At 43.9% G+C, this 25531-nt stretch overlaps 1 protein-coding gene across 1 annotated transcript in view; it reads right to left on the bottom strand.

Annotated features, from left to right (window-relative positions):
* Positions 1-25022, bottom strand: part of LOC124556433 — a 189774-nt gene extending 164752 nt beyond the window's left edge. Inside the window, exon 1 of the mRNA XM_047130388.1 lies at positions 24988-25022. Within this exon, the coding sequence (XP_046986344.1) occupies positions 24988-25022 (35 nt within the window). The remainder of the gene's footprint in view (positions 1-24987) is intronic.
* Between the last annotated feature and the right edge of the window lie 509 nt (positions 25023-25531).

Below are 25531 nucleotides of genomic sequence, written 5' to 3'. Positions count from 1 at the left end.
AGTATCTTGTGTGAGCAGAAGTTAGTGTGTTTCTTAAACATTAGTCTTGTAAGTGATGGCAAGTAAAACATCCTTTTGTCACTACTAAATAATTTAATCATAGATCCGTCCAGGTAGCAGCACACATGCTGCTTCTGGGTTTGGGGAGACATGTTGGCCCCGGATGGCATACGCGCAGAGTGTTAACGACGAGGGTCTGGTTGCTGGCCAGGCTGGATATGGGTTTTAGGTGGTTTCCCACATCCGTCTAGGTGAATACTGGGCTGGTACCCACATGCCGCCTCAGTTAAATGATTGGCAAACAGCACATGTTTGCAAACTTTTACATCAGATAACAGATGGAGTACACAAATTCTGTCCCAGGGCTGGGTTGGGGGTGGAGGGAAGGTTGCGACAGGAAGGGCTTTGGCCACTCTCTACCATTAACGTGGTCTAAACTAAAATAATATGCCTACCCAATGACGACACAGAATATAGGCTAGAAGAAAGAAGTAATAGATGACATAATTCTATCACGACGAAGCTCACTACGTTCTTATAAACTGAAGGTGAAAATTGTTGCCATTGTTCTTGCAACACGCTTAATTATAAGTAGCGGATTGTGGAGCGAATTCGTCTGAAAAACAACTGACGAATTCACCACAAATAAGCTCGAGTTGTTTCAAAATGGTTCAAATGGCTCTAAGCACTATGGGACTTAACATCTGAGGTCATCAGTCCCCTAGACGTAGAACTACTTAAACCTAACTAACCGAAGGACATCACACACATCCATGCCTCGTGGTTCCGGACTGAAGCGCCTAGAACCGCTCGACCACAGCGGCCGGCGATTTGTTTCAGATCAGGATTTTGAGCATACTGCTTCAGCAAATCCAAACGATTTTCTTCGACTCACCATATAGGTTCATTGAACCGTGAATAGAAACTTTATCATTCTCAAACAGAAAATGCCCGATCGCAAACTGTTACTTGAGAACGATCTAAATTAATGGTCTGGAAGATGGCAGGTCCTTTGGGCTCGCCTTTCTTTGACTTTAATTATTCAGTTCATGAAGGCATATGCAGTCAGAGTACTTGTATCGGGTTCTGGTGACACAGTGATCGTTATTAAGGAGATTGACTGTGGTTGATTAGCAATTTAAATAGTAGCTTACTAGAAAAAAAAACCACCGTCTGACCAGGCCTTGAAGGACCACAGGTACCGACTGGCAGCTATGTCATCCTCAGCCCTTAGCTGTTACCACATGCAGATACGGAGGGGTATGTGGTCAGCACACCGTCGTCAGTTTTCGTAACCGGTGCCGCTACTTCTCAACCAAGTAGCTCTTCGATTGGCCTCACATGAGCCGAGTGCACCTTAATTACCAACAGCACTCGGTAGACCCGGATGTTGACCCATCCAATAAGTGCATTAGTAGCTTATTGCATGGAGTGATTAAAGGTGACGGGAGGCTTCGTGAAGAGGAAAGCTCGCTGCCTGTAGATGGCAAAAAAGGCCACTTTATTGACGTAACTTCGTTGAACAAGGAGAGACGTGGATGTGGGTATGTCGGATGGGCCTGGGAGCCCCAATGGCCGCTTTCACGTAGTGGAACTCGCACTGGCAGACACAGGCCAAGCAGGGGGGGGGGGGGGGGTGAGGGGGGGAGCGGGGGGGGGGAGGCGGTGGTCCTCTAGTCTCAGAGAGAGAGGAGCTGTTAGCGATCAACAGCGCAATGTCCCAGTATTTCTAGACGGAATTTTTATGACTGCTTTAACCATCACCTTGGTAATTGTTGCTGGTCAGGGAGAGAGCATTTTGCTCAATCTCCTGGTATCTACCTGATGTTTCCTGTGGACCTTCCTGCCGAGATCCGACTTCGATAGGATCGTAAAAATCAATTCACCACAGTGCCTGAAATGGGCCAGCATAGCGGGACGCCCAACATAATGTCACCGCTTAGCCACAGCCTGGGGGATGTGGCTAAGCCATGTCTCCGCAATATCCTTTCTTCCAGGAGTGCTAGTTCTGCAAGGTTCGCAGGAGAGCTTCTGTGAAGTTTGGAAGGTAGGAGACGAGGTACTGGTGGAATTAAAGCTGTAAGGACGGGGTGTGAGTCGTGTTTGGGTAGCTCAGACGGTAGAGCACTTGCCTGCGAAAGGCAAAGGTCCCGAGTTCGAGTCTCGGTCCGGCTCATAGTTTTAATCTGCCAGGAAGTTTCATTAACCTATTATTCTGCTAAGTGAACTATGACCCCCTGGAGATGATCTGTCCCTCTGAGAAACTTCCACTCACCTCTCCCCCTACCCCTCCTCGTCATAACCACTCTGGAAACATCCAACCCTTACCCCTACCCCTCGCTGACACAGGTACACTTTCAGGCATGAGTAATTCGAATACCCTCCTCCTACTACAACAATTTGATTGACTAATTAATTAAATCGATCATTTAATTAACCCCTCCACCTCTGGTAAATCCCCCCAGTCCTCGCCCCCTCCCCCACTTCCTCCCTTCCACTCACCTGGAAACTGACGGGTCTGTGATGGAGAGGGGGCATCTCACAGTTACACCGCAAAGGGTATATTGTTCATTTATAAAAAAAATTCAATTTCAGGGTTTGGATATCTCTTGCTCATCATTATCCACTATTTGGGAAGATGCAGGTCTTGTAAAATATATCAGAAAGAAGTAATTAAATCAATCTCTTTCTTTTTTATTCCAATCGCACAAGGAATAACATCGACATAACTCATCACACGTTATTACGCTGTTAAAAATCTTTAGCTCGCGAAGCTCCTGCGGGAAGTGACGTGACTGCACCACCTTCCACCTTGTGCGCCGAGCAGAGCAGATGTGGCACTAACCCCCCGAACAAAAGCTTCGGGTGGTGCCAACCCTTTGATATTTGATACCTGAGAATTTCATGTCGAAACACATGCTCCCTTAAAGTAATCAAACGCCTCACCACATATGAAGTCTCTTAAGGTAACAACACAGAGAAGTTGTAAATACACTCCTGGAAATGGAAAAAAGAACACATTGACACCGGTGTGTCAGACCCACCATACTTGCTCCGGACACTGCGAGAGGGCTGTACAAGCAATGATCACACGCACGGCACAGCGGACACACCAGGAACCGCGGTGTTGGCCGTCGAATGGCGCTAGCTGCGCAGCATTTGTGCACCGCCGCCGTCAGTGTCAGCCAGTTTGCCGTGGCATACGGAGCTCCATCGCAGTCTTTAACACTGGTAGCATGCCGCGACAGCGTGGACGTGAACCGTATGTGCAGTTGACGGACTTTGAGCGAGGGCGTATAGTGGGCATGCGGGAGGCCGGGTGGACGTACCGCCGAATTGCTCAACACGTGGGGCGTGAGGTCTCCACAGTACATCGATGTTGTCGCCAGTGGTCGGCGGAAGGTGCACGTGCCCGTCGACCTGGGACCGGACCGCAGCGACGCACGGATGCACGCCAAGACCGTAGGATCCTACGCAGTGCCGTAGGGGACCGCACCGCCACTTCCCAGCAAATTAGGGACACTGTTGCTCCTGGGGTATCGGCGAGGACCATTCGCAACCGTCTCCATGAAGCTGGGCTACGGTCCCGCACACCGTTATGCCGTCTTCCGCTCACGCCCCAACATCGTGCAGCCCCTCCTCCAGTGGTGTCGCGACAGGCGTGAATGGAGGGACGAATGGAGACGTGTCGTCTTCAGCGATGAGAGTCGCTTCTGCCTTGGTGCCAATGATGGTCGTATGCGTGTTTGGCGCCGTGCAGGTGAGCGCCACAATCAGGACTGCATACGACCGAGGCACACAGGGCCAACACCCGGCATCATGGTGTGGGGAGCGATCTCCTACACTGGCCGTACACCACTGGTGATCGTCGAGGGGACACTGAATAGTGCACGGTACATCCAAACCGTCATCGAACCCATCGTTCTACCATTCCTAGACCGGCAAGGGAACTTGCTGTTCCAACAGGACAATGCACGTCCGCATGTATCCCGTGCCACCCAACGTGCTCTAGAAGGTGTAAGTCAACTACCCTGGCCAGCAAGATCTCCGGATCTGTCCCCCATTGAGCATGTTTGGGACTGGATGAAGCGTCGTCTCACGCGGTCTGCACGTCCAGCACGAACGCTGGTCCAACTGAGGCGCCAGGTGGAAATGGCATGGCAAGCCGTTCCACAGGACTACATCCAGCATCTCTACGATCGTCTCCATGGGAGAATAGCAGCTTGCATTGCTGCGAAAGGTGGATATACACTGTACTAGTGCCGACATTGTCCATGCTCTGTTGCCTGTGTCTATGTGCCTGTGGTTCTGTCAGTGTGATCATGTGATGTATCTGACCCCAGGAATGTGTCAATAAAGTTTCCCCTTCCTGGGACAATGAATTCACGGTGTTCTTATTTCAATTTCCAGGAGTGTATCAGGTTTACATCTACATCTACATCTATACTCCGCGAGCCACCTTACGGTGTGTGGCGGAGGGTACTTATTGTACCACTATCTGATCCCCCCTTCCCTGTTCCATTCACAAATTGTGCGTGGGAAGAACGACTGCTTGTAAGTCTCCGTATTTGCTCTAATTTCTCGGATCTTTTCGTTGTGATCATTACGCGAGATATATGTGGGCGGTAGTAATATGTTGCCCATCTCTTCCCGGAATGTGCTCTCTCGTAATTTCGATAATAAACCTCTCCGTATTGCGTAACGCCTTTCTTGAAGTGTCCGCCACTGGAGCTTGTTCAGCATCTCCGTAACGCTCTCGCGCTGACTAAATGTCCCCATGACGAATCGCGCTGCTTTTCGCTGGATCATGTCTATCTCTTCTATTAATCCAACCTGGTAAGGGTCCCATACTGACGAGCAATACTCAAGAATCGGACGAACAAGCGTTTTGTAAGCTACTTCTTTCGTCTTAAGCTCGTATTTTCTTAGAATTCTTCCTATGAATCTCAACCTGGCGCCTGCTTTTCCCACTATTTGTTTTATGTGATCATTCCACTTCAGATCGCTCCGGATAGTAACTCCTAAGTATTTTACGGTCGTTACCGCTTCCAATGATTTACCACCTATGGCATAATCGTACTGGAATGGATTTCTGCCCCTATGTATGCGCATTATATTACATTTATCTACGTTTAGGGAAAGCTGCCAGCTGTCGCACCATGCATTAATCCTCTGCAGGTCCTCCTGGAGTACGTACGAGTCTTCTGATGTTGCTACTTTCTTGTAGACAACCGTGTCATCTGCAAATAGCCTCACGGAGCTACCGATGTTGTCAATTAAGTCATTTATGTATATTGTAAACAATAAAGGTCCTATCACGCTTCCCTGCGGTACTCCCGAAATTACCTCTACATCTGCAGATTTTGAACCGTTAAGAATGACATGTTGTGTTCTTTCTTCTAGGAAATCCTGAATCCAATCACAAACCTGGTCCGATATTCCGTAAGCTCGTATTTTTTTTACTAAACGTAAGTGCGGAACCGTATCAAATGCCTTCCTGAAGTCCAGGAATACGGCATCAATCTGCTCGCCAGTGTCTACGGCACTGTGAATTTCTTGGGCAAATAGGGCTAGCTGAGTTTCACATGATCTCCGTTTGCGGAATCCATGTTGGTTATGATGAAGGAGATTTGTATTATCTAAGAACGTGTATCACTTTATAAATTCGGTGGTACATCTTTTTTATTACGATGGTCGTTTCTCCCTGTGTAAGTGGGGGACTGAAATTTCGTTAAAAGATATCGCCGTAACGAAAAAAACTCGTCATTACTGCTTCATCTCAAGGACAATATACGTGGTACCCCAGCAATCTCTCCCACCCCCCAGATGGTAGGCTCATGAATATCAAATTGATAGGCTAAATAATTAAATTAATAATATGGGTCACTTTGCATGGCGAGTTTTTTTTTTTTTTTTTTTTTTTTTTTTTTAGCTGTCAGATTACACTCATGAGGTATCTCGAAACGAGTCACCTTTTACGAACCTATCTGTTAAGGATCCCATACAGCAAAACTCCAGCGTGGTGCCGGCCGTGGTGACCAAGCGGTTAAAGGCGCTACAGTCTGGAACCGCGCGACCGCTACGGTCGCAGGTTCGAATCCTGCCTCGAGCATGGATGTGTGTGATGTCCTTAGGTTGGTTAGGTTTAAGTAGTTCTAAGTTCTAGGGGACTGATGACCTTAGAAGTTAAGTCCCATAGTGCTCAGAGCCATTTGAATCCAGCGTGGTCTTCTAGACAGTCCCTCTGCATCTTGTAACTGTTCCTCAGTCTCTGCCCCATCCTCCCAACAGCTTTGTCCACGTTATCACTCCAGTTTAAATCAGAACTGATCGGAAGTCAGAAGCGTTATATCTAAGACCTTCTGCAATCCATAGAGAAGCAAAGTGAGCTGAGTTAATGCGACAAGACCATGTTTTGACAATTCGGTGAAAATGGGAACGTGTTGTAGCTCTGCCTACTGTGTACTGTGTGTAAGGCCAGCGTCAAACGAAGCTTTCTCCTGCAACACAAGGTAGCAGAGAAGACAGTAGGAGCAGCTACGATGGTGATGGGAAAATTAGGAAGAGTCTACATCGCACAAGAGCTGGAAGGAGGACGAGGATTTTGCTACTGCATGGCTGTGCATCTCCAAACAACATATAGGTGCTGCAGCCTGATGGAGACCTACGTCTCTCAGGGTGCATTCCTGTCTGTCACCCTAACATTCTCTCCCTCCACGTTATTTTGTACCATCCAATAGAGAAAAACTACATGCCAGAAAAACTCCACTAACGTCACCTGTTGGAGAACTCGATAAGATATTACCACATACCCATTTCTGATATACCGAAAACAAATACCGTCTGCATCCTGGCATCAAGCAAATGTGGCATACCTATTAAATATACAGGGTGAGTCACCTAACATTACCGCTGGATATATTTCGTAAACCACATCAAATACTGACGAATCGATTCCACAGACCGAACGTGAGGAGAAGGGCTAGTGTAATTGGTTAACACAAACTATAAAAAATGCACATTTTACAATGCAACAAACGGCACTGATTACGTATTTGTTTATACGTTCAGATGTGCTAACAAAACTAACGTGGTTAGATTTAAAAAAACGTAGGTTTGTGTTAAAAACATACTTCCGTGCATTTTTGTATGGTTTGTATTAAGCAATTACACTAGCCCCTCTCCTCACGTTCGGTCTGTGGAATCGGTTCGTCAGTATTTCATGTGGTTTACGAAATACATCCAGCGGTAACGTTAGGTGACTCACCCTGTATAGGTATTGGTCCATTGGAGCAGGTGACCTGTGATCGACTTCACTTCCACAGACCAGCACAAAGTATTGTCACCTGTACTGTAGGAGGACCATACCCCACAGACTATCAATTGCAAGGCAGGCTCCCTGTGTTTTTCTTTAACATGCACTTTGACACATTGTTTCTTTTCTTGTGTAACACATCGAAGCAGTGTGTGACTCCAGTTTTGTAAATCACCATGATTTTTTTCCCATCACAGTTCTGAGGTCTGCGTCAGCTGACATTAATGCTTCTTAATCCATTGGCTCTCACTGAAAGCTGGACACTGCATGGTGTAAACTATGCTGCTCCTACAACACACAGGATGGTTGAAATAAAAGGCAGAGGTGGTGTTTCTTAGTGACAAAAATGTGGAAGACATCGCGACATATGGAAACTGGAAGAGTTTGCGACATTGTGGGCGTTTCCAAACAACTGCCTGAAGGTGACTGATGAGGTCTACATTTAAACTCATCTTTCACAGTGATATGGTCGCAGATGTGTAGGTGTTCTGTTTCGATTGATTCCTCATCCTGCTCTGAGCACTATGGGACTTAACTGCTGTGGTCATCAGTCCCCTAACTAACCTAAGGACATCACACACATCCATGCCCGAGGCAGGATTCGAACCTGCGACCGTAGCGGTCACGCGGTTCCAGACTGTAGCGCCTAGAACCGCACGGCCACTCCGGCTGGCCCTCATACTGCGGTCATGTAAGCGACCTCTGTTCTTGTGCAGGCCATCCACAAATGGTGCTGCTCCCACCAAGACTCTCTCCAACTCATTACAAGTGGTATCAATCAATCATTAGGTGATAATCAACAGAGCACCAATGGATGAATGGGATGGGAAAACACGCCGTTGATGTACTGTAATAAGTACCACAGTTGATGGTGCTACCAATTTTAGCAATTTTACCATTTTTCTGTAATTTCAAAGCCAATCATTGGCATATTGCATGTTTCCAATTTCTGTATCATCACTAAACCATCCCTCCACTACTTTGCGTGCACTATATAGTACATTGCGAATGTAGATAGAATACTGTGCAGTACATTCATTCATGATTAATTCTCGAACATATACACGAAAATACACCAGACAGCACCCTATACCGATGCAGTTAGGTTATCTACATATTTCTAGCAGTTCGATCATAGTGTGTAATTAACGATTACAACTGCCCATCTTTTCCTATGTTGATAGGAGTCACAGAGCATTCTCGCATTCTTGGGATAAAGTTGGAGGTTGAAATATCTCCCCGCACTATCTTCGACCAACCCTTCCTACAAAACTGTCGCCATTGTAATTTGCAGCTGACCAGAAGTAGGAGGCCTGTTAGCTGTTGCCTGTGGCAGCAGGGGCCAGCAGAGGGACCAGTGCGTGTTGCGTGAGGAGATTCAAAATGACGGATGTTTATGGTGGAAGATTATTCCATCCACGTAAATTGATCGGTTGACTGCTTGGTGACAATCTCTCTACGACCTCTGAGCACCTGGTACAGCGGGTGTGTGCATGCTGGGGTATCGGCTTGCAGCTGTTGGCATAGCTGATACGTGTGTGGGTCTCTCGTCACCGGCACGCTACGTCCCTGCTGGCGGTGGATGGCGGGGCCGTGGCTCCTGGCAGTCAACGGACAGCTAGCTCTTTGTGATCGCGAGTTTATGTGATCAGTTGGATTTTTTTCACCTGATATGTTTAGTGAAAACGTTGTAGTGGAGGGAGGCATTTGTGCTCTTACATGTCGGTAGATACAAGACCTCGGATATACGAGGGCGGTTCAGAAAGTAACCTCCGATTGGTCACAGTGCGGGTTGTGGGGGGAGTAGCGACGCCATCTGTGCGTTCACGCACTCAACAGGTCAGTCGGCATCAAGCCGTGGTCGAGTGAACGTCGTACCTGCGCTAGTTTAGTTTTTGTGGCAGTTTGAAATGTGTGCTGCAATAGAAAACCCCGCCAAATGTGAAGTGCGTGCTGTCATAAGGTTTTTTACAGCCAAAGGATATTCTGCAGCAGCTATTCATCGTGAGCTTTGTGCCGTGTATGGACCACGAGTTATGAGTGAAGGAGCTGTCCGTGAATGGGTACGTTTATTTAAAAGTGGACGAGAAAACGTTCATGATGAAGAGAGGAGTGGTAGACCATCATTGGTGACTGACGAACTCGTTCAGACAGTTGATGCAAAAGTTCGTGAAAATCGACGTTTCTCAATGTCGGAGTTGTCTACTGGTTTTCCACAGATTTCTAAGACTCTCTTGTACGAGATAGTGACAGCAAGATTGGGTTACCGTAAGTTCTGTGCACGATGGGTGCCCAAAATTCTTACCAACCACCACAAAACTCAAAGAATGGCCTCTGCATTAGACTTTCTGTCACGTTATGAGGACGAAGGAGAACCATTGTTAAACAGAATCGTGACCTGTGACGAAACCTGGATTAAGTATGTGAACCCTGAGACAAAAGAACAATCAAAGACGTGGGCTCATTCAAATTCGCCTACCAAACCAAGAAAAGCCTCGCAAGATTTTTCTGCCAGAAAACTGATGGCAACGGTGTTTTGGGATGCCAAAGGGGTGTTGTTGGTTGAATTCATGGAACGTGGTACGACCATTAATCAAGACGTGTACTGTGATACAATAAAAAAGTTACGACGGGCTATACAGAACAAACGCCGTGGTATGCTGACTTCCGGTATCGTTTTTTTGCACGATAACGCCCGTCCTCACTCTGCTCGCAGAACAACGGCCCTTCTTGAGTCCTTCAAGTGGGGCGTTATCAACCATCCACCTTATAGCCCAGACCTGGCGCCAAGTGATTATCACCTCTTCATGCATTTGAAGATATGGCTCGGGTCACAGCGGTTTGATGACGACGAAGAGCTCAAAGATGCGGTCACAAGCTGGCTCCAGGCACAGGCGGGTGATTTTTATGCAGAAGGAATTTCAAAGCTTGTGAAGAGATGCGATAAGTGCCTCAATCGCTATGGAGACTATGTAGAAAAATAGTGCAAAGATGTAGTTGTAAGATGTATATATTAAAATATTTTTATTTAACTTGGTGTATTTTTTTAAATCAACCGGAGGTTACTTTCTGAACGGCCCTCGTATTTAGTGCTACGATCTATTTGAGGTGCAAATTTCACTACTTGAGTTAGATAATGTTTGCATGTGATACTCAAAAGTTGGAAATACGTTTCATTACGAAGAGGGATCATCGTAAGGTGGAGGAAAGTGTCTTAAGCGATCTCTTTGACTCCTGTAAATTGTTAAACAATGAATTTGATACGGTAGTGCAAATGGATTATTTCATTTTATTTTTCTATCGAAATTGCGTCAGCTCTCCCTTTGTCCCCAGCATTAGCCAATAGGAACACAGCATTCTGAGGAGAGATGAAATCCTCCATCTGCGTGTTTCGAGACATTGGTTCACACACGGAGAGAGACAGAGACATGAAGTGAGTCTGGAATTTCCCGATCAACAGAATACCGCCACTTGATGCTTTGCTTGGGGGCAGCAAGATCAAAGGACGCCGATATTCAATCTATGGTTGGTGGTATTTTGCAACATGATCTGTAATTACGATTTTTAGCAGTTTTGACCATCGTAGCGGCGCCCTGACGATAGACTCACACGCGAAAGACCCCAAACGGTGGCTGCTATACCGCAGTTCATTCCATTCATGATCTGTAGACCACTTCTGCAGGGTATATCTTTCAATGCAGTATGACTGCTGTATGTTTCTCGATGTGGAGAAAATAGTTTGCCACTGACATTCTCATAATTTGTGCGTCTGCAGAAAGTGGCGAACAGTGCTCCTGCACCACCAGCAGCAATTTGGTGGGTAAATTCAATAAGAACCGATCAGAACACTTCATTCACAGGAAGTTCCATGACATCAGAGAATCACAAGACATCCTTGGTGGGGGTGGGGGGTGGGGGGGTGGCACTGGGGCCTCTACAGACTGTTTCGAACAAGACAGAGGCTGAGCAGTATATCTACAGAAAGTTCGGTGACCGCTTGAGGGAGAAATAAATAGAGAGAGAGAGAGATAGAGAGAGAGAGCATGTGTTCCGACATGAAATTCTCAGGTATCAAATATCAAAGGGTTGGTACCACCTGCAGCTTTTGTTCAGTTGATTAGCGTGACATCCACTCTGCTCGGTGCACCAGGCAGCTGGCGCATTGTGCAGCCACTGATGGGCGTGTTGCTGCATGGTACCCCAAGCTGCGTGCACGTGCTTCAGAATCGGAAGATTTTCAACAGTGTATTTATGTGTGATGAGTTATGTCGATGGTACTCCTTGCATAATAGGAATAAAAAAGAAAGAGATGGATTTAATTACTCCTTTCTATGTATTTTATAAGACTTGCATCTTCCCAAATAGCAGAGAATGATGAGCAAGAGAGATCCATCCCTGCAAATTCAATTTTTTATATAAATATGCAATATACCCTCTGCTGTGTAACTGAATTTCCTGGTGTGAGATCCCTCCTCCACTTGGATGGGTGACCATCCAGGCCGCCATACGCTGTTGCCTTTCTTCGGGGAGCACTCAGCCTCGTGATGCCAATTGAGGAGCTACTCGACCGAATAGTAGCGGCTTCGGTCAAGAATACCATCTTACGGCCGGGAGAGCGGTTTGCTGACCCCACGTCCCTCCTATCCGCATCCTCCACCAAGGATGACACGGCGGTCGGATGGTCCCGGTAGGCCAAACGTGGCCTGAAGACAGAGTAAGACCCCTCTTCTCCAGCACAGACCCGTCAATTTCCAAGTGGGAGGGTAAGGAGGAATTGGGGAGGGGAGGGCTGAGGTGACTTACCAGAGGGGGGAGGGGTTAATTAATTGATCAATTTAATTAATTAATCAATCATATTGATAGAGTGTGAGGGGTCTATTCGATTAACTCAGCTTCGAAACTGTACTTGCATTGGCGAGGAGGAGGTTCGAGGGTTGGAGGTTCCCAGAGAGGTTGGGAGGAGGAGAGGGAGGGGGGAAGGGTGGGGAGGCTTCTCAGAAGGGCTGATTATCCCCAGGGGGTCATAATCAACTCAGTAGAACAATAGGTTAAGGGCTGTTAATGAAAAAGGTCTATATGTTTGACTACGAATGTATACGTGCCCCTGATGTAAGCAAGTCGCACTAGCCACCTGATATTGCCCTACCACTAATGAGTTATTGGGTCTCTAATCCAGATGTAGCCATGTATAACAATGCACAGATGCATATAGTCTTAAAATTTTTAAGAAGGCAGAAGAGATCAGGCAGAAGGAAAGTAAAGAGAGAAAGGAATTCGAGAAGGAACTGAAGAAAGATATAATAGAGATCAAACACGAGGAGTTGACAATTAAAAAAAATGTCAGCAGGGGCGAAGCAGTTAACACTAGATGCAAAGAAAGACTCACGAGTAACTATTAGCGAAGCAACTGGAGCATGGTTCAAATGGCTCTGAGCACTATGCCACTTAACTTCTGAGATCATCAGTCGCCTAGAACTCAGAACTAATTAAACCTAACTAACCTAAGGACATCACACACATCCATGCCTGAGGCAGGATTCGAACCTGCGACCGTAGCGGTTGCTCAGCTCCAGACTGTAGCGCCTAGAACCACACGGCCACTCCGGCCAGCTGGAGCAAGGAAAGAGGTGCTAGTAGCCAAGAGACATGTGAAACGGGCCAAAAATTTCATTTAGCCAAACAAAGAAGGTTGTGCTTATGTTATAGGAACAGGGGAAGAAGATAGCATAGGGTGCACGAGAAGAAGTAGTAGAGATTCGCAGAGGGTAGATCAGTTAGGACAACAGTGAGAAGAATTATGCTATGAATACTCGCGGATTAGTGCACAGCAGATAGAAATAATTGAAGATATCAAACACATGCGAGATCGTACAGAACATATATAAATTTGATGCGTGAAGAAGTCGAAAGAAGACAATGAAAGAAGACTACGAATAGAGCAAGATATACATGTGGGCGATTTGAATTCCGACATAACTCAGCTGGTACATTCAATACAATCACCAGTTTGTCAACCAACTGTTGCATGCCCACCATCAGTGATTGTACCACCAGCCACACGATGTGACTCGAAGGCCGAGCCATCACACATCCGCGTGCCACTCTCTGGGGGTGTGTCTCATGTATTAGTATCGAAGATGGTGTGGGAAGATGTAGCAGTAACTTGCACAATCGAAGCATCCATCATAGGGAAGAAATAAGAGTATCGGAAGCGAGACAAAGATCGAGTTCAATAAATGACTTGGGATTCAACGATAAATACTTTATCTCAGCTTTAACATGATCTGTTCGAAATGGGTTTCTCCTTTATCCGCTACATGTGCTTTCTCTTAAAGTGCGGTTTCAAGAACCTTGTTATCAAACAATCGTTAATCTAATTCCTATACTATTTAAATAGAGCGTTTTTACTTCCATCGACTGTTCCCTTGGCCCGTGCTGGCTAACCACTCGACTAGCAACTGGTGCGTCGGTGGATCTGAAGACTGTGCACGTCTGTGTTTATTACAGATATAAAATATGCAAATACCAAGCAGAAACACGCCGTAACTGGTGGCTGAATGCTTGTCGATATAATCTTGTGACGATAATTTTCTTGAAATATTGCACACGCTGTAACATCTGCTGCACTGAATTTTCCCCTGCTGTGATTATGTAAATTTATCTAACGAATGCATAAGTTCAGAGTTGAGAGTGGCATTAACATAATAAGATTTTGGCGGGTAATACCCTTAGTGACCCTTCTGATCAACACAACGTATTCGCGTCAATGCCATGACAGTTGTACCAGTCAGCGTAGACGGAAAACGGAAATCCTTCTCGACGATCACACAAGCCGTATCATTAATGATAATACTGCTTCCCTGCATTTCTAATTTTCTCAACCCCTAATGTTTCCCTTTTACATAGCAATTTATCAACACACTTTCTGGCGAGAAGGCCGAGCACAGCCACTGTACCCATACCTTTTGAAAGTAATACCATGTGGAGAAGTTTGCCTTTTTGCAACGTGCCTCATTCATTTTCCCCAAAAGCATATTCGTCTCACAATTTCGCATGTCAATCTGTACCGGTCTGTCTGGACGGTGCGGCAGGGCTTGAAACTGGAGGGAAATATCAACGATAGAGTGCGTGATTCAATAGCCTCAGCAGGATTTATACCCTAAGACAGGGCGATTTCTCAATTTATAATTTATGTTTCATGTTCTGTATGCGTCCATTTGACCTGTTTATCGTGTATGCGGGCCATATCTTTCCTGTTCTTGTTTTCGTCTGTTAGAGTGATTGTGTGAGTTGTTTGTGTGTGGTACTTCAGAACTCTTTGGTTGCAAGGTTTCTGTGATCGTCACGAACCACGGAGGTAAGAACATGCATGGTAGCAACCATGCAGCATCTCTGAGCGTTTCTGGCTTGTGTGAGGACCTGGACTACAGTAGCGTGCAAGCTTTACAGTTTTCCCTGTGTCGCTGAAGAGGTCTGAGTCGTCATCTCTAGCAGCATACACTGAAACGTGTAAGGAGTTTTTTTGAGTTTCTAGTAGTCCTCCACTGTGTACATATCAGTAATCACACCACACAAATGACTTTAGCTAGGCAATGGTGTTATTTTTATTAGTATTCAACTTACTTAATGTGATCCTTTGTTGAATTACAACTTGGCATTGCTGAACGGTGACGCCATACGATGTAGAAAATCAGTTAGTTTTACGTACCATGTATGAATGTATCGTGTGCTTTTCTACGTTTGATTTAGCATCCGTTTCGTATTTTATTTTCATGGGTTTACCAACCTGCATTCTGCTGCGCCACTTTCGTTTCTCTGTGCGCTATGAGGCTGCAATGAGATGGAATTACAGCTCGTGATCATAATAAATCCTCAATTCCACTGCGGAGTAGAGGAGTAGATGTTCTGTTATTTAATAATAGTACCGTCAAATTAATGAAGTTATACCGAATTCCTGTAATGCGCCTTTTTTCTCAGAAGTTGATGGTCAAAACTAATTACTCTCTGACCCTATGCTCTAAAACGTAGAATGTGGAAACATCGTTCTAAATTCTATCCCTTTTGCTGTGTGGATGGTCAGTGTGGATGTTCATGGACGTGCATCAGATAAATCCTACCCGTTATTTAGCAGGATTGGTTCCATGTGTGCAGGTTGTGTTCTTACGATAGACAAGATACCATGTGTCCAAGCATTCCAAGCAATGGTGTTTTATTTGATATCCTCGTGTGTTTTAATTCAGAAATAAGTATTCAGTGAGTCTTCACTTGCAACTGTTACATCTCGTATCACAACCCTGCTTCCTAATCAGACTCTGTAAAATCATTCAGTTCTTATCTTCCCTTAATAACGTTCAATAAAATTCTAATTTATTCCTTCGATCATACAACGATCTGACAGGTGTTTCTTTTTCTTCGCTCTAGTTAACCAATTTTTAAATGAATTTAAGCCACCAATCTAAATTTTTGTGCCTGGTACGTGTTCAAAGCAACGAAAGTAAGCTCTGTTTGCATACTGGTTGATGGTATTTAAAGTCAGATACAGGTGTCATTCAGAATACCGAGAGTGCCATTAAATCTGAGTTTTCAGAAGAACAGGTATCATTCAGCCACTTTTGTCCTTATTCGTATCCATCTCTCCTCCCTCCTACTGAAACGAGTAACTAACGACGAGTAGAAACAAGAAACAACACCACAGAAACACGACAATAACGCTTCAATGACAAAAGGAAAATACACTTGCCATTTGTATGATAACACTAAATCCATCCGAACACGTAGACAATGTAAATCATACCCATAAACTCTAACATCAATAATAAATTGAACACCAACAAAACATTGCAAATAATCACAATGTAAGTAATTATGTGACCTCAAAGCATCAAGCATGTCATGTGCCTTGTTCCATCTAAGTACTAGAGGTTCCTTCTTTCTGCATGCTGTATCTCTGCATACCAGGTCAGTCACAGCTAGCTGTGGTAGCCCATCTATCTCATCTTTAAATGGTTTACCTGACCGATGTAAAAGATAGACGTTTTGGTATAATATTGTACCTTCACCTTAACTGGTGCAGTCATCTCCATGACCTGATACGGTGTGTGACACTTAGTCAAGAACTTCTTTGCATTTCCCTTCGGTGTATAGGAATTGGTATAGGGATTAATGATCAATAGTCACTGCCCTGTACAATGCTGCAGCAATTTGCCCATGCGCCTCTTCAGCTGTTCCTGGAGGTCCAGAGGCTTTGCGTAATCCTCTTGTTTGTTTCTCCATACCTCCCATATTATTCTGGCAAACTTCTTTACTGATTTGCAGTCCGGTCCCAATTTAGAACTTAAAACGTCAAAGGGAGACAGCATCTTCATCCCATACACCAACTCAAAAGGTGACATGCCTATTCCCATATGAGTCTTCGATTTGTTTGCTCAAGCCACATATGGAAGACAGTTATCACATTCATGTAAAAGCTCATCATCTTCGAAATGGTCTTATGGACACACCAAATCCTACTGTTGATTTAAGGGTGGAATGGTTTTGCTTACAACTTCTGAATACGTAAAAGATGGCACAGCTGTTTCATAAGTTCTAAAATAAAGGTTAATACCCTGATCTGATACTTAGGGTATCAGGCACTCCAGACCTCAGTATACAACTGTTAATTAATACCTGTGCCACAGTGCTGGCCTCTTTGTCTAGAATTGCTACCATTACTAGTCACCATAAAAATGCTCACTGATTGTAAGCACATATCTATTCCCTGCAAGTGTTTTGTTGAATGGTCCACAAAGGTCGAGCCAAAGCATTTTAAATGGTGTTAATGCCTCTGGCAACCTCTAAAAAGGAATTTTCTGATCCAAAATACCCACTCTTTGTGCACTTAGCACACAATCCCTGGCATACTGCTCCATGTCACACGATTATACCTCCATCAAAATCGTTTGCAGCATGCCTGCCTGTTGTTCATCAGGCACCATGATCTGACAACACATGCTCATGAGCCTGCTGGAAAAGTGCCAGGACTGCGACACATGGTCCACATTTCGTGAATTTTCTCAACAAATTCTCATGTATGATAAAGTGCAGTCGTAACTTAAAGGCCCACCAATCTTTATCCTTTGTCTGTGCTTGTTGCCATTCCACCACACCCTTGCCCCATGTGCTCAACACAGAAACTTTGCAGTTTAACTTCAGCATATTCATCCATTCAGGAAATGTTCCACTGATAAAAGACAGGTTACACAAATAACTTAAAATGTCACAAAACTAGAGGCATACTGTTTAATTAACTTTTCTTGATATGATATCATAGCCCCTAGAATTTTTTGATTTTAAGGATTTTATGGTGGACATTACTTCTACGGGTGTTGTGAGGGTCATAGTCATATTATTGTAGTTATTTATAGTGACTGGTCTGATATATTCCATGGCAGCATCTACTGATCCTGACAATCCACCTTTTCAGTAATAGTCATGAAGTGCTTATTGGAAAGTTCAGCAGCACTGCAGACATCTGTTACCCATCTAATATTTATTCTTAATGCTATGTGCTCCTCTTTGTCTTTGGTTCTACCAGTCTCTTTCTATACTATATCCCATTTTGCCATTATTTTGTTATCTGATGTGAGTATCCTTTTCTGTTACTGCATTTGCTTTGGTGTCCATATTAGTATCTTCAATATTTTGCAGTATGTTTTGTAGTGCTCTATAGCATTTACATCAGTGTTTCTCACTGATAGATATAGTTTCCTTTTTATCTTACGAGATATCTTTATTCCTTGCGTAATCCATGCTTTTTTATAAACCTTAGTCTCATCTGGGTTAGTTTCGGGGGAAAACAGTTTTCAAATAAGTTACGGACATTGTTAATAAAAGTGTTGTATTTCTCATTCATGTTATGAGCATTGTACGCATCACTCCAATTCACATCTTCGAGAAGTTCCCTAAAATAATCAATTTTGGCTTACTGACTATCCTCTTGAACTCAGATTTAGTAGATTTTATGTCCTGATCAGTATTCACATTTAGCAAAAATAACTACATGTCGTGGTCTGATAGACAACTTATTATTGGTTTTATAATATAATTTTGTTCATTAAACATTTTTATAAAGACGTTATCGATGGCCCTTAGCTCTTCTAGTTGGAAAGTTAGCAGTATGAATTAAGTTGAATGACAATCTATTGACTGCAGTAAGTTGTTACTGGAAGAGTTTTCAAGAAAATCTACATTAAAGTCACCAGCAACCACTAATTGTTTCCTTTTTGTTGTTTAATAGGCCAACAGAGCTTCAAAGTGATTTATGAACAGATTAAAGTTACCTGCTGATACTTGGTATACACTTAGTATTGTGAATAATGTATTATGAAACACCACTTCTGTTGCATATCCTTCCATATGGTGCTCCAAGCAAAATTTATGAATGCCTATGTTATTAAATTTATGGTATTTCTGATGAATGTGGTATGGTATTTCTGCCGTACAAAAGTGTGAAGCTACCCCAGTCATGCAACACTGAACATGTCTATACCAGTGGTTACATGATGTTCAGAGAGGCAGATTATGTTAACTGGGTTGGATGACTCTAATTCATCAAGGCAGACGAGCAGTTTATTAATTTTTCTTTTTAGCATGCAGCTTTGCTGTTTGGTTAAACGATGATGGCGTCCTCTTGGGTAAAATATTCAAGAGGTAAAGTAGTCCCCCATTTGGATCTCCGGGTGGGGACTACTCAGGAGGACGTCATTATTAGGAGAAAGAAAACTGGTGTTCTTCAGATCGGAGTGTGGAATGTCAGATTCCTTAATCGGGCAGGTGGCTTAGAAAATTTGAAGAGGGAAATGCATAGTTTAAAAGTAGATATAGCGGGAATGAGAAAAGTTCAGTGGCAGGAGGAACAAGATTTCTGCTGCAGGAGTAGGTTTAATAATGGATAAAAAAGTAGAAGCGCGAGTAAGCTGCTACAAACAACATAGTCAACACATTACTGCAGCCCAGATAGATATGAAATCCACAGCTACCACAGTATTACGAGTTTATATACCAACTAGGCGCGCAGATGATGAAGAGATTGAAGAAATGTATCATGGGATAAAGAAATTATTCAGATAGTGAATGGAGACGAAAGTTAAATAGTCATGGGGAGGGGGGGGGGCTGGAATTCGACAGTAGGATAAGGAAGAGAAGGAAACGTAGTAGGTGAATATGGACTGGGGATAAGAAATGAAAGAGGAAGCCTCCTGGTAGAGTTTTGCACAGAGCATACCTTAACCATATCTAACACTTGGTTAAAGAATCATGAAAGAAGTTTGTATACATGGAAGAGCCCTGGGGACTCTGGAAGGTTTCAGATGTGTTATACACAGGTAAGACAGAGATTTAGAAATCAGGTTTTAGACTGTAAGTTATTGGTTATGAACTGTAGACTATAACTGGAGACAATGCAAAATGGTAGGAATTTAAGGAGATGGGACCTGGATAAACTGAAGGAACTAGAAGTTGTAGAGAGTTTCACAGAGAGAATTAGGGAATGATTGACAAGAACAGGGGGAAAGAAATACAGTAGAAGAAGGGGGGGTAGCTTTGAGAGCTTAAATATTGAAGGTAGCAGAGGATTAAGTAGGTAAAAAGACGATGTCTAGTAGAAATCCTTGGGTAACAGAAGAGATATTAGATTTAATTGATGAAAGTAGAAATGCAGTAAATGAATCAGGCGAAAAGGAATACAAACGTCTCAAAAATGAGACCAACAGGAAGTGCAAAATGGTTAAGCAGGGATGGCTAGAGGACAAATGTAAGGATGTAGAGACATATATCACTAGGGGTAAGATAGATACTGCCTACAGGAAAATTAAAGAGACCTATGGAGAAAGAGAACCACCTGTATGAATATCAAGAGCTCAGATAGAAAACCAGTTCTAAGCAAAGAAGGGAAAGCAGAAAGGTGGAAGGAGTATATAGAGGATCCATACAAGGGCGATGTACTTGAGGGCAATATTATGGAAATGGAAGAGGACGTAAATGAAGATGAAATAGGAGATAGGATATTGCGTGAAGAATTTGACAGAAAACGGAACGACCTAAGTGGAAACACGGCCCCTGGATTAGACAACATTCCATTAGAACTACTGATAGTCTTGGGTGAGCCAGTCATGACAAAACTCTTCCATTTGGTGAGCAAGATGTATGAGACAGGCGAATACCCTCAGACTTCAAGAAGAATATAATTATTCCAATCCCAAAGAAAGCAGGTGCTGACATGTGCGAAAATTACCGAACTATCACTTTAATAAGTATCAGTTGCAAAATACTAACACGAATGCTTTACAGATGAATGGGAAAACTGGTAGAAGCCGACCTCAGCGAAGATCAGTTTCGACTCCATAGAAAAGTTGGAACACCTGAGGCTATACTGAACCTATGAGTTATCTTAGAAGATCGATTAACGAAAGCAAGCCTACGTTTCTACCATTTGTAGACTTAGAGAAAGCTTTTGACAATGTTGACTGGAACACTCTCTTTCACATTCTGAGAGTGGCAGGCGTAAATCACAAGGAGCGAAAGGCTATTTACAATTTGTACAGAAACCAGATGGCAGTTGTAAGAGTAAGGGGCATGAAAGGGAAGTAGTGGTTGAGAAGGGAGTGAGACAGGGTTGATGTTATTCAATCTGTATATTGAGTAAGCAGTAAAGGAAATAAAAGTAAAATTTGGAGTTAGAACTGAAGTCCGTGGAGAGGAAACAAAAACTTTACCAATGACATTGTAACTCTGTCAGAAACAGCAAAGGACCTGGAAGAGCAGTTGAACGAATGTACACTCCTGGAAATTGAAATAAGAACACCGTGAATTCATTGTCCCAGGAAGGGGAAACTTTATTGACACATTCCTGGGGTCAGATACATCACATGATCACACTGACAGAACCACAGGCACATAGACACAGGCAACAGAGCATGCACAATGGCGGCACTAGTACAGTGTATATCCACCTTTCGCAGCAATGCAGGCTGCTATTATCCCATGGAGACGATCGTAGAGATGCTGGATGTAGTCCTGTGGAACGGCTTGCCATGCCATTTCCACCTGGCGCCTCAGTTGGACCAGCGTTCGTGCTGGACGTGCAGACCGCGTGAGACGACGCTTCATCCAGTCCCAAACATGCTCAATGGGGGACAGATCCGGAGATCTTGCTGGCCAGGGTAGTTGACTTACACCTTCTAGAGCACGTTGGGTGGCACGGGATACATGCGGACGTGCATTGTCCTGTTGGAACAGCAAGTTCCCTTGCCGGTCTAGGAATGGTAGAACGATGGGTTCGATGACGGTTTGGATGTACCGTGCACTATTCAGTGTCCCCTCGACGATCACCAGTGGTGTACGGCCAGTGTAGGAGATCGCTCCCCACACCATGATGCCGGGTGTTGGCCCTGTGTGCCTCGGTCGTATACAGTCCTGATTGTGGCGCTCACCTGCACGGCGCCAAACACGCATACGATCATCATTGGCACCAAGGCAGAAGCGACTCTCATCGCTGAAGACGACACGTCTCCATTCGTCCCTCCATTCACGCCTGTCGCGACACCACTGGAGGCGGGCTGCACGATGTTGGGGCGTGAGCGGAAGACGGCCTAACGGTGTGCGGGACCGTAGCCCAGCTTCATGGAGACGGTTGCGAATGGTCCTCGCCGATACCCCAGGAGCAACAGTGTCCCTAATTTGCTGGGAAGTGGCGGTGCGGTCCCCTACGGCACTGCGTAGGATCCTATGGTCTTGGCGTGCATCCGTGCGTCGCTGCGGTCCGGTCCCAGGTCGACGGGCACGTGCACCTTCCGCCGACCACTGGCGACAACATCGATGTACTGTGGAGACCTCACGCCCCACGTGTTGAGCAATTCGGCGGTACGTCCACCCGGCCTCCCGCATGCCCACTATACGCCCTCGCTCAAAGTCCGTCAACTGCACATACGGTTCACGTCCACGCTGTCGCGGCATGCTACCAGTGTTAAAGACTGCGATGGAGCTCCGTATGCCACGGCAAACTGGCTGACACTGACGGCGGCGGTGCACAAATGCTGCGCAGCTAGCGCCATTCGACGGCCAACACCGCGGTTCCTGGTGTGTCCGCTGTGCCGTGCGTGTGATCATTGCTTGTACAGCCCTCTCGCAGTGTCCGGAGCAAGTATGGTGGGTCTGACACACCGGTGTCAATGTGTTCTTTTTTCCATTTCCAGGAGTGTATATTGAAAGGAGGATATAAGATGAACATCAATAAAAGCAAAACGAGGATAATGGAATGTAGCCGAATTAAATCAGGTGATGCTGAGGGTATTAGATTAGCAAATGAGACACTTAAAGTAGTAGATAAGTTTTGCTATTTCGGGAGCAAAATAACTGCTGATGGTCGATGTAGACAGGATATAAAATGTAGACTGGCTATGGCAAGGAAAACGTTTCTGAAGAAGAGAAATTCGTTAATATCAAGTATAGATTTAAGTGTCAGGAAGTCTTTTCTAAACATGGACGATAAATAGTTTAGACGAGAAGAGAATAGAAGTTTTCCAGATGTAGTGCTATAGAAAAATTCTGAAGATTTGATGGGTAGATCACGTAACTAATGAGGAGGTACTGAATAGAATTGGGGAGAAGAGGAATTTGTGGCACAACTTGACTAGAAGAAGGGATCTTTCAGTAGGACACATTCCGAGGTATCAAGGGATAACCAGTTCAGTATTAGAGGGAAGTGTGAAGGGTTAAAACCATAGAGGGAGACCAAGACATGAATACACTAAGCAGTTTCAGAAGGATGTAGGTTGCAGTAGTTACTTGGAGATGAAGAAGCTTGCACAGGATAGAGTAGCATGGAGAGCTGCATCAAATCTCTGGACTGAAGACCACAACAAAAACAACAACCGAATATTTTGATGGACTAAAGATAGTTGGCATTTCACACTGACTGAGATAAGACTGGGTGGAAATAAAATTTCTGCTGATTGGTGAAAATTTTTAACCTATCTTGGAACTTGACTTCTTTCTGTCCTGCCTGTCCTAAAAAGGGGCTGCTCCAGCACCTGTACTCACTGGTATTTTGCCACTCATGGCAGCTTCCCCCCTTAAATTTTCTGCTCTTAGCCCAGCTACTTTACCTTCCCTTTCCTGTTGAGGTGTAGCACGGCCGCCTGTATTAGAGGCCGCAGGACTGAAATGTGGCAACGTTACGTTAAGGTCTATCGCATGGCTGTGGCTATAAGGTAGCGAAACAGAAGCAGTTGTTTAGTACTTTCGAGGTGTCTGTTTTATCCGACATTACAGTGTAATTATGCTATACTGGACTCTGCAAAATTTATAGCAAGTAGTCGTGACTACAGTCGAAGATATAACACAATGTAAGTATACAATTCTGTGAAGTTTGTAGTGTTTTTACATGTATATGTGAAAGTGTGCTACGTGAACGACTTTCGTCTACACCATTGCAACAAAAGTTCTACTATATTCTAGATACAATTTGAAAATAAAGTTTTGAATTCATAAATTTAGTATCAGAATCTTCTCCTAAGTGATTTTGTGTTAATATTATGAATATTTCTACACATTTGATTCTATTTGTAGACTTGTGTTTCGTGATGTTCAAGCAGTAGAAAAAACCAGTCCATTCAAATTCTCATTTGCTGTTTTTACATAATAGTGTTTTGATTTAAGGTGTTAGCAATTAATGCATCATTCTATTTGCAGATGCCAGAAAAGTGTTGTGTTCCTGGTTGCAACAGCAACTACAAATCCAGCAAGGAAGAGGGTTACGTCTCAGTGTTCAGATTCCCTACTGAAGAGGAAAACAGAAAACGATGGACAAGAAATATCCCCAGAAAGGACTGGACTCCATCAAATAGAATTGTTGTTTGCATGAAACATTTTGAAGAATGTGATGTATCAAGAGTGTAGATTTACAAGGACTCTGATGGGAACTGTCACGAGTTTCCTCGTCAAAGGCCATTGCTTTTACTAGAAGCTGTTCCAAAAATATTCCCTGGGCTACCATCGTATTTAAGAAAGGTGCAGCCTCCAAGAAGTTGTGACCCAGAAATAAGAAGGAAGCGTGCAAGCCATGAAGAGAAGGAGAAGAATGAAGCCATGCTAAATTAGGATATTATTGCAAATTTTCAGTGTTTGTGTGCTGAGGACCAGGATAGAATAAAGAGTGTAGGAAAGTGGAGTGTTAATGTTAAAGAGAATAAGATATTATTTTATACTATAGATTTTTCTGAAGACATTCCTCAGGTCAAAGTGAGTATGCAAATTAGTGACAAACTCATTTTAAGTGTGTGTGTGAATGGTTTCATTCTGTCACATGAGCAGCTCAGTTGGATTTTACCTTCCTCACTTAGAGTAACCAGATGGTCACAAATATTAAATATTTTGAGTATAGATATCAACTATGATAGCTACACACCCGCTTTTAGTTCTCTTTTAAATGAATTAAAGAATATTGTAAAGAAACTTACTCTGCATTCGGAAGCTAATCCAAATTGCTGTGCCACACTCTTGTTTCTGTTGGAACAGATAGATTTGTTGGCAATGAATAAGCGGACATATTCGGTTGATATGATGATGCATGCATTTATTATCTACAACCAATCTCCAGCATGCTATACAGCACTCGAGTCAAGTGGATTACTTACCTTACCACATGTGAAACACATTCAGCAGCTTTCATCTTCACTGAAGATTTGTCCAACCAATAAATCACAAAATGCCCATTTTCTTAAAATTGTTGTGGATAAATTAGATGAGAGAGAAAAATTTGTAATTCTGCAAGTGGATGAAATTTATGTTGAGCCATGTATTCAGTTTAAAGGGGGGAAACTCCGTGGATATACAGAAAATAATGCCCCATCTGAGGCAAAAACTGTGCTTGCCTTTCTCACGTCATCTTTATATGGCAGTTTCACTATTGGTAAAAAATTCCAGCAGTCCATATTCCTTTCTGTCATGTGGCTCCCCTGTATTTGTAATGTTTGACACTGTTCATTTGATTCCTGTCAAACAGTTGTCAGGCTCAGATCTCCATAAATTAACACTTAATGTGTTTCTTTCCACGTGTGGTCTGACTGTTGTTGTTATTATATCTGATAACAACAGAATTAATAGGAATATGTTTTCACTATTGGTAAAAAATTCCAGCAGTCCATATTCCTTTCTGTCATGTGGCTCCCCTGTATTTGT

Source organism: Schistocerca americana, chromosome X (assembly GCF_021461395.2).
Source record: "Schistocerca americana isolate TAMUIC-IGC-003095 chromosome X, iqSchAmer2.1, whole genome shotgun sequence".
NCBI lineage: Eukaryota > Metazoa > Arthropoda > Insecta > Orthoptera > Acrididae > Schistocerca > Schistocerca americana.
The sequence above is the reverse complement of the archived record's forward strand: the minus strand, read 5'-3'. Positions and strand labels throughout refer to the sequence as shown.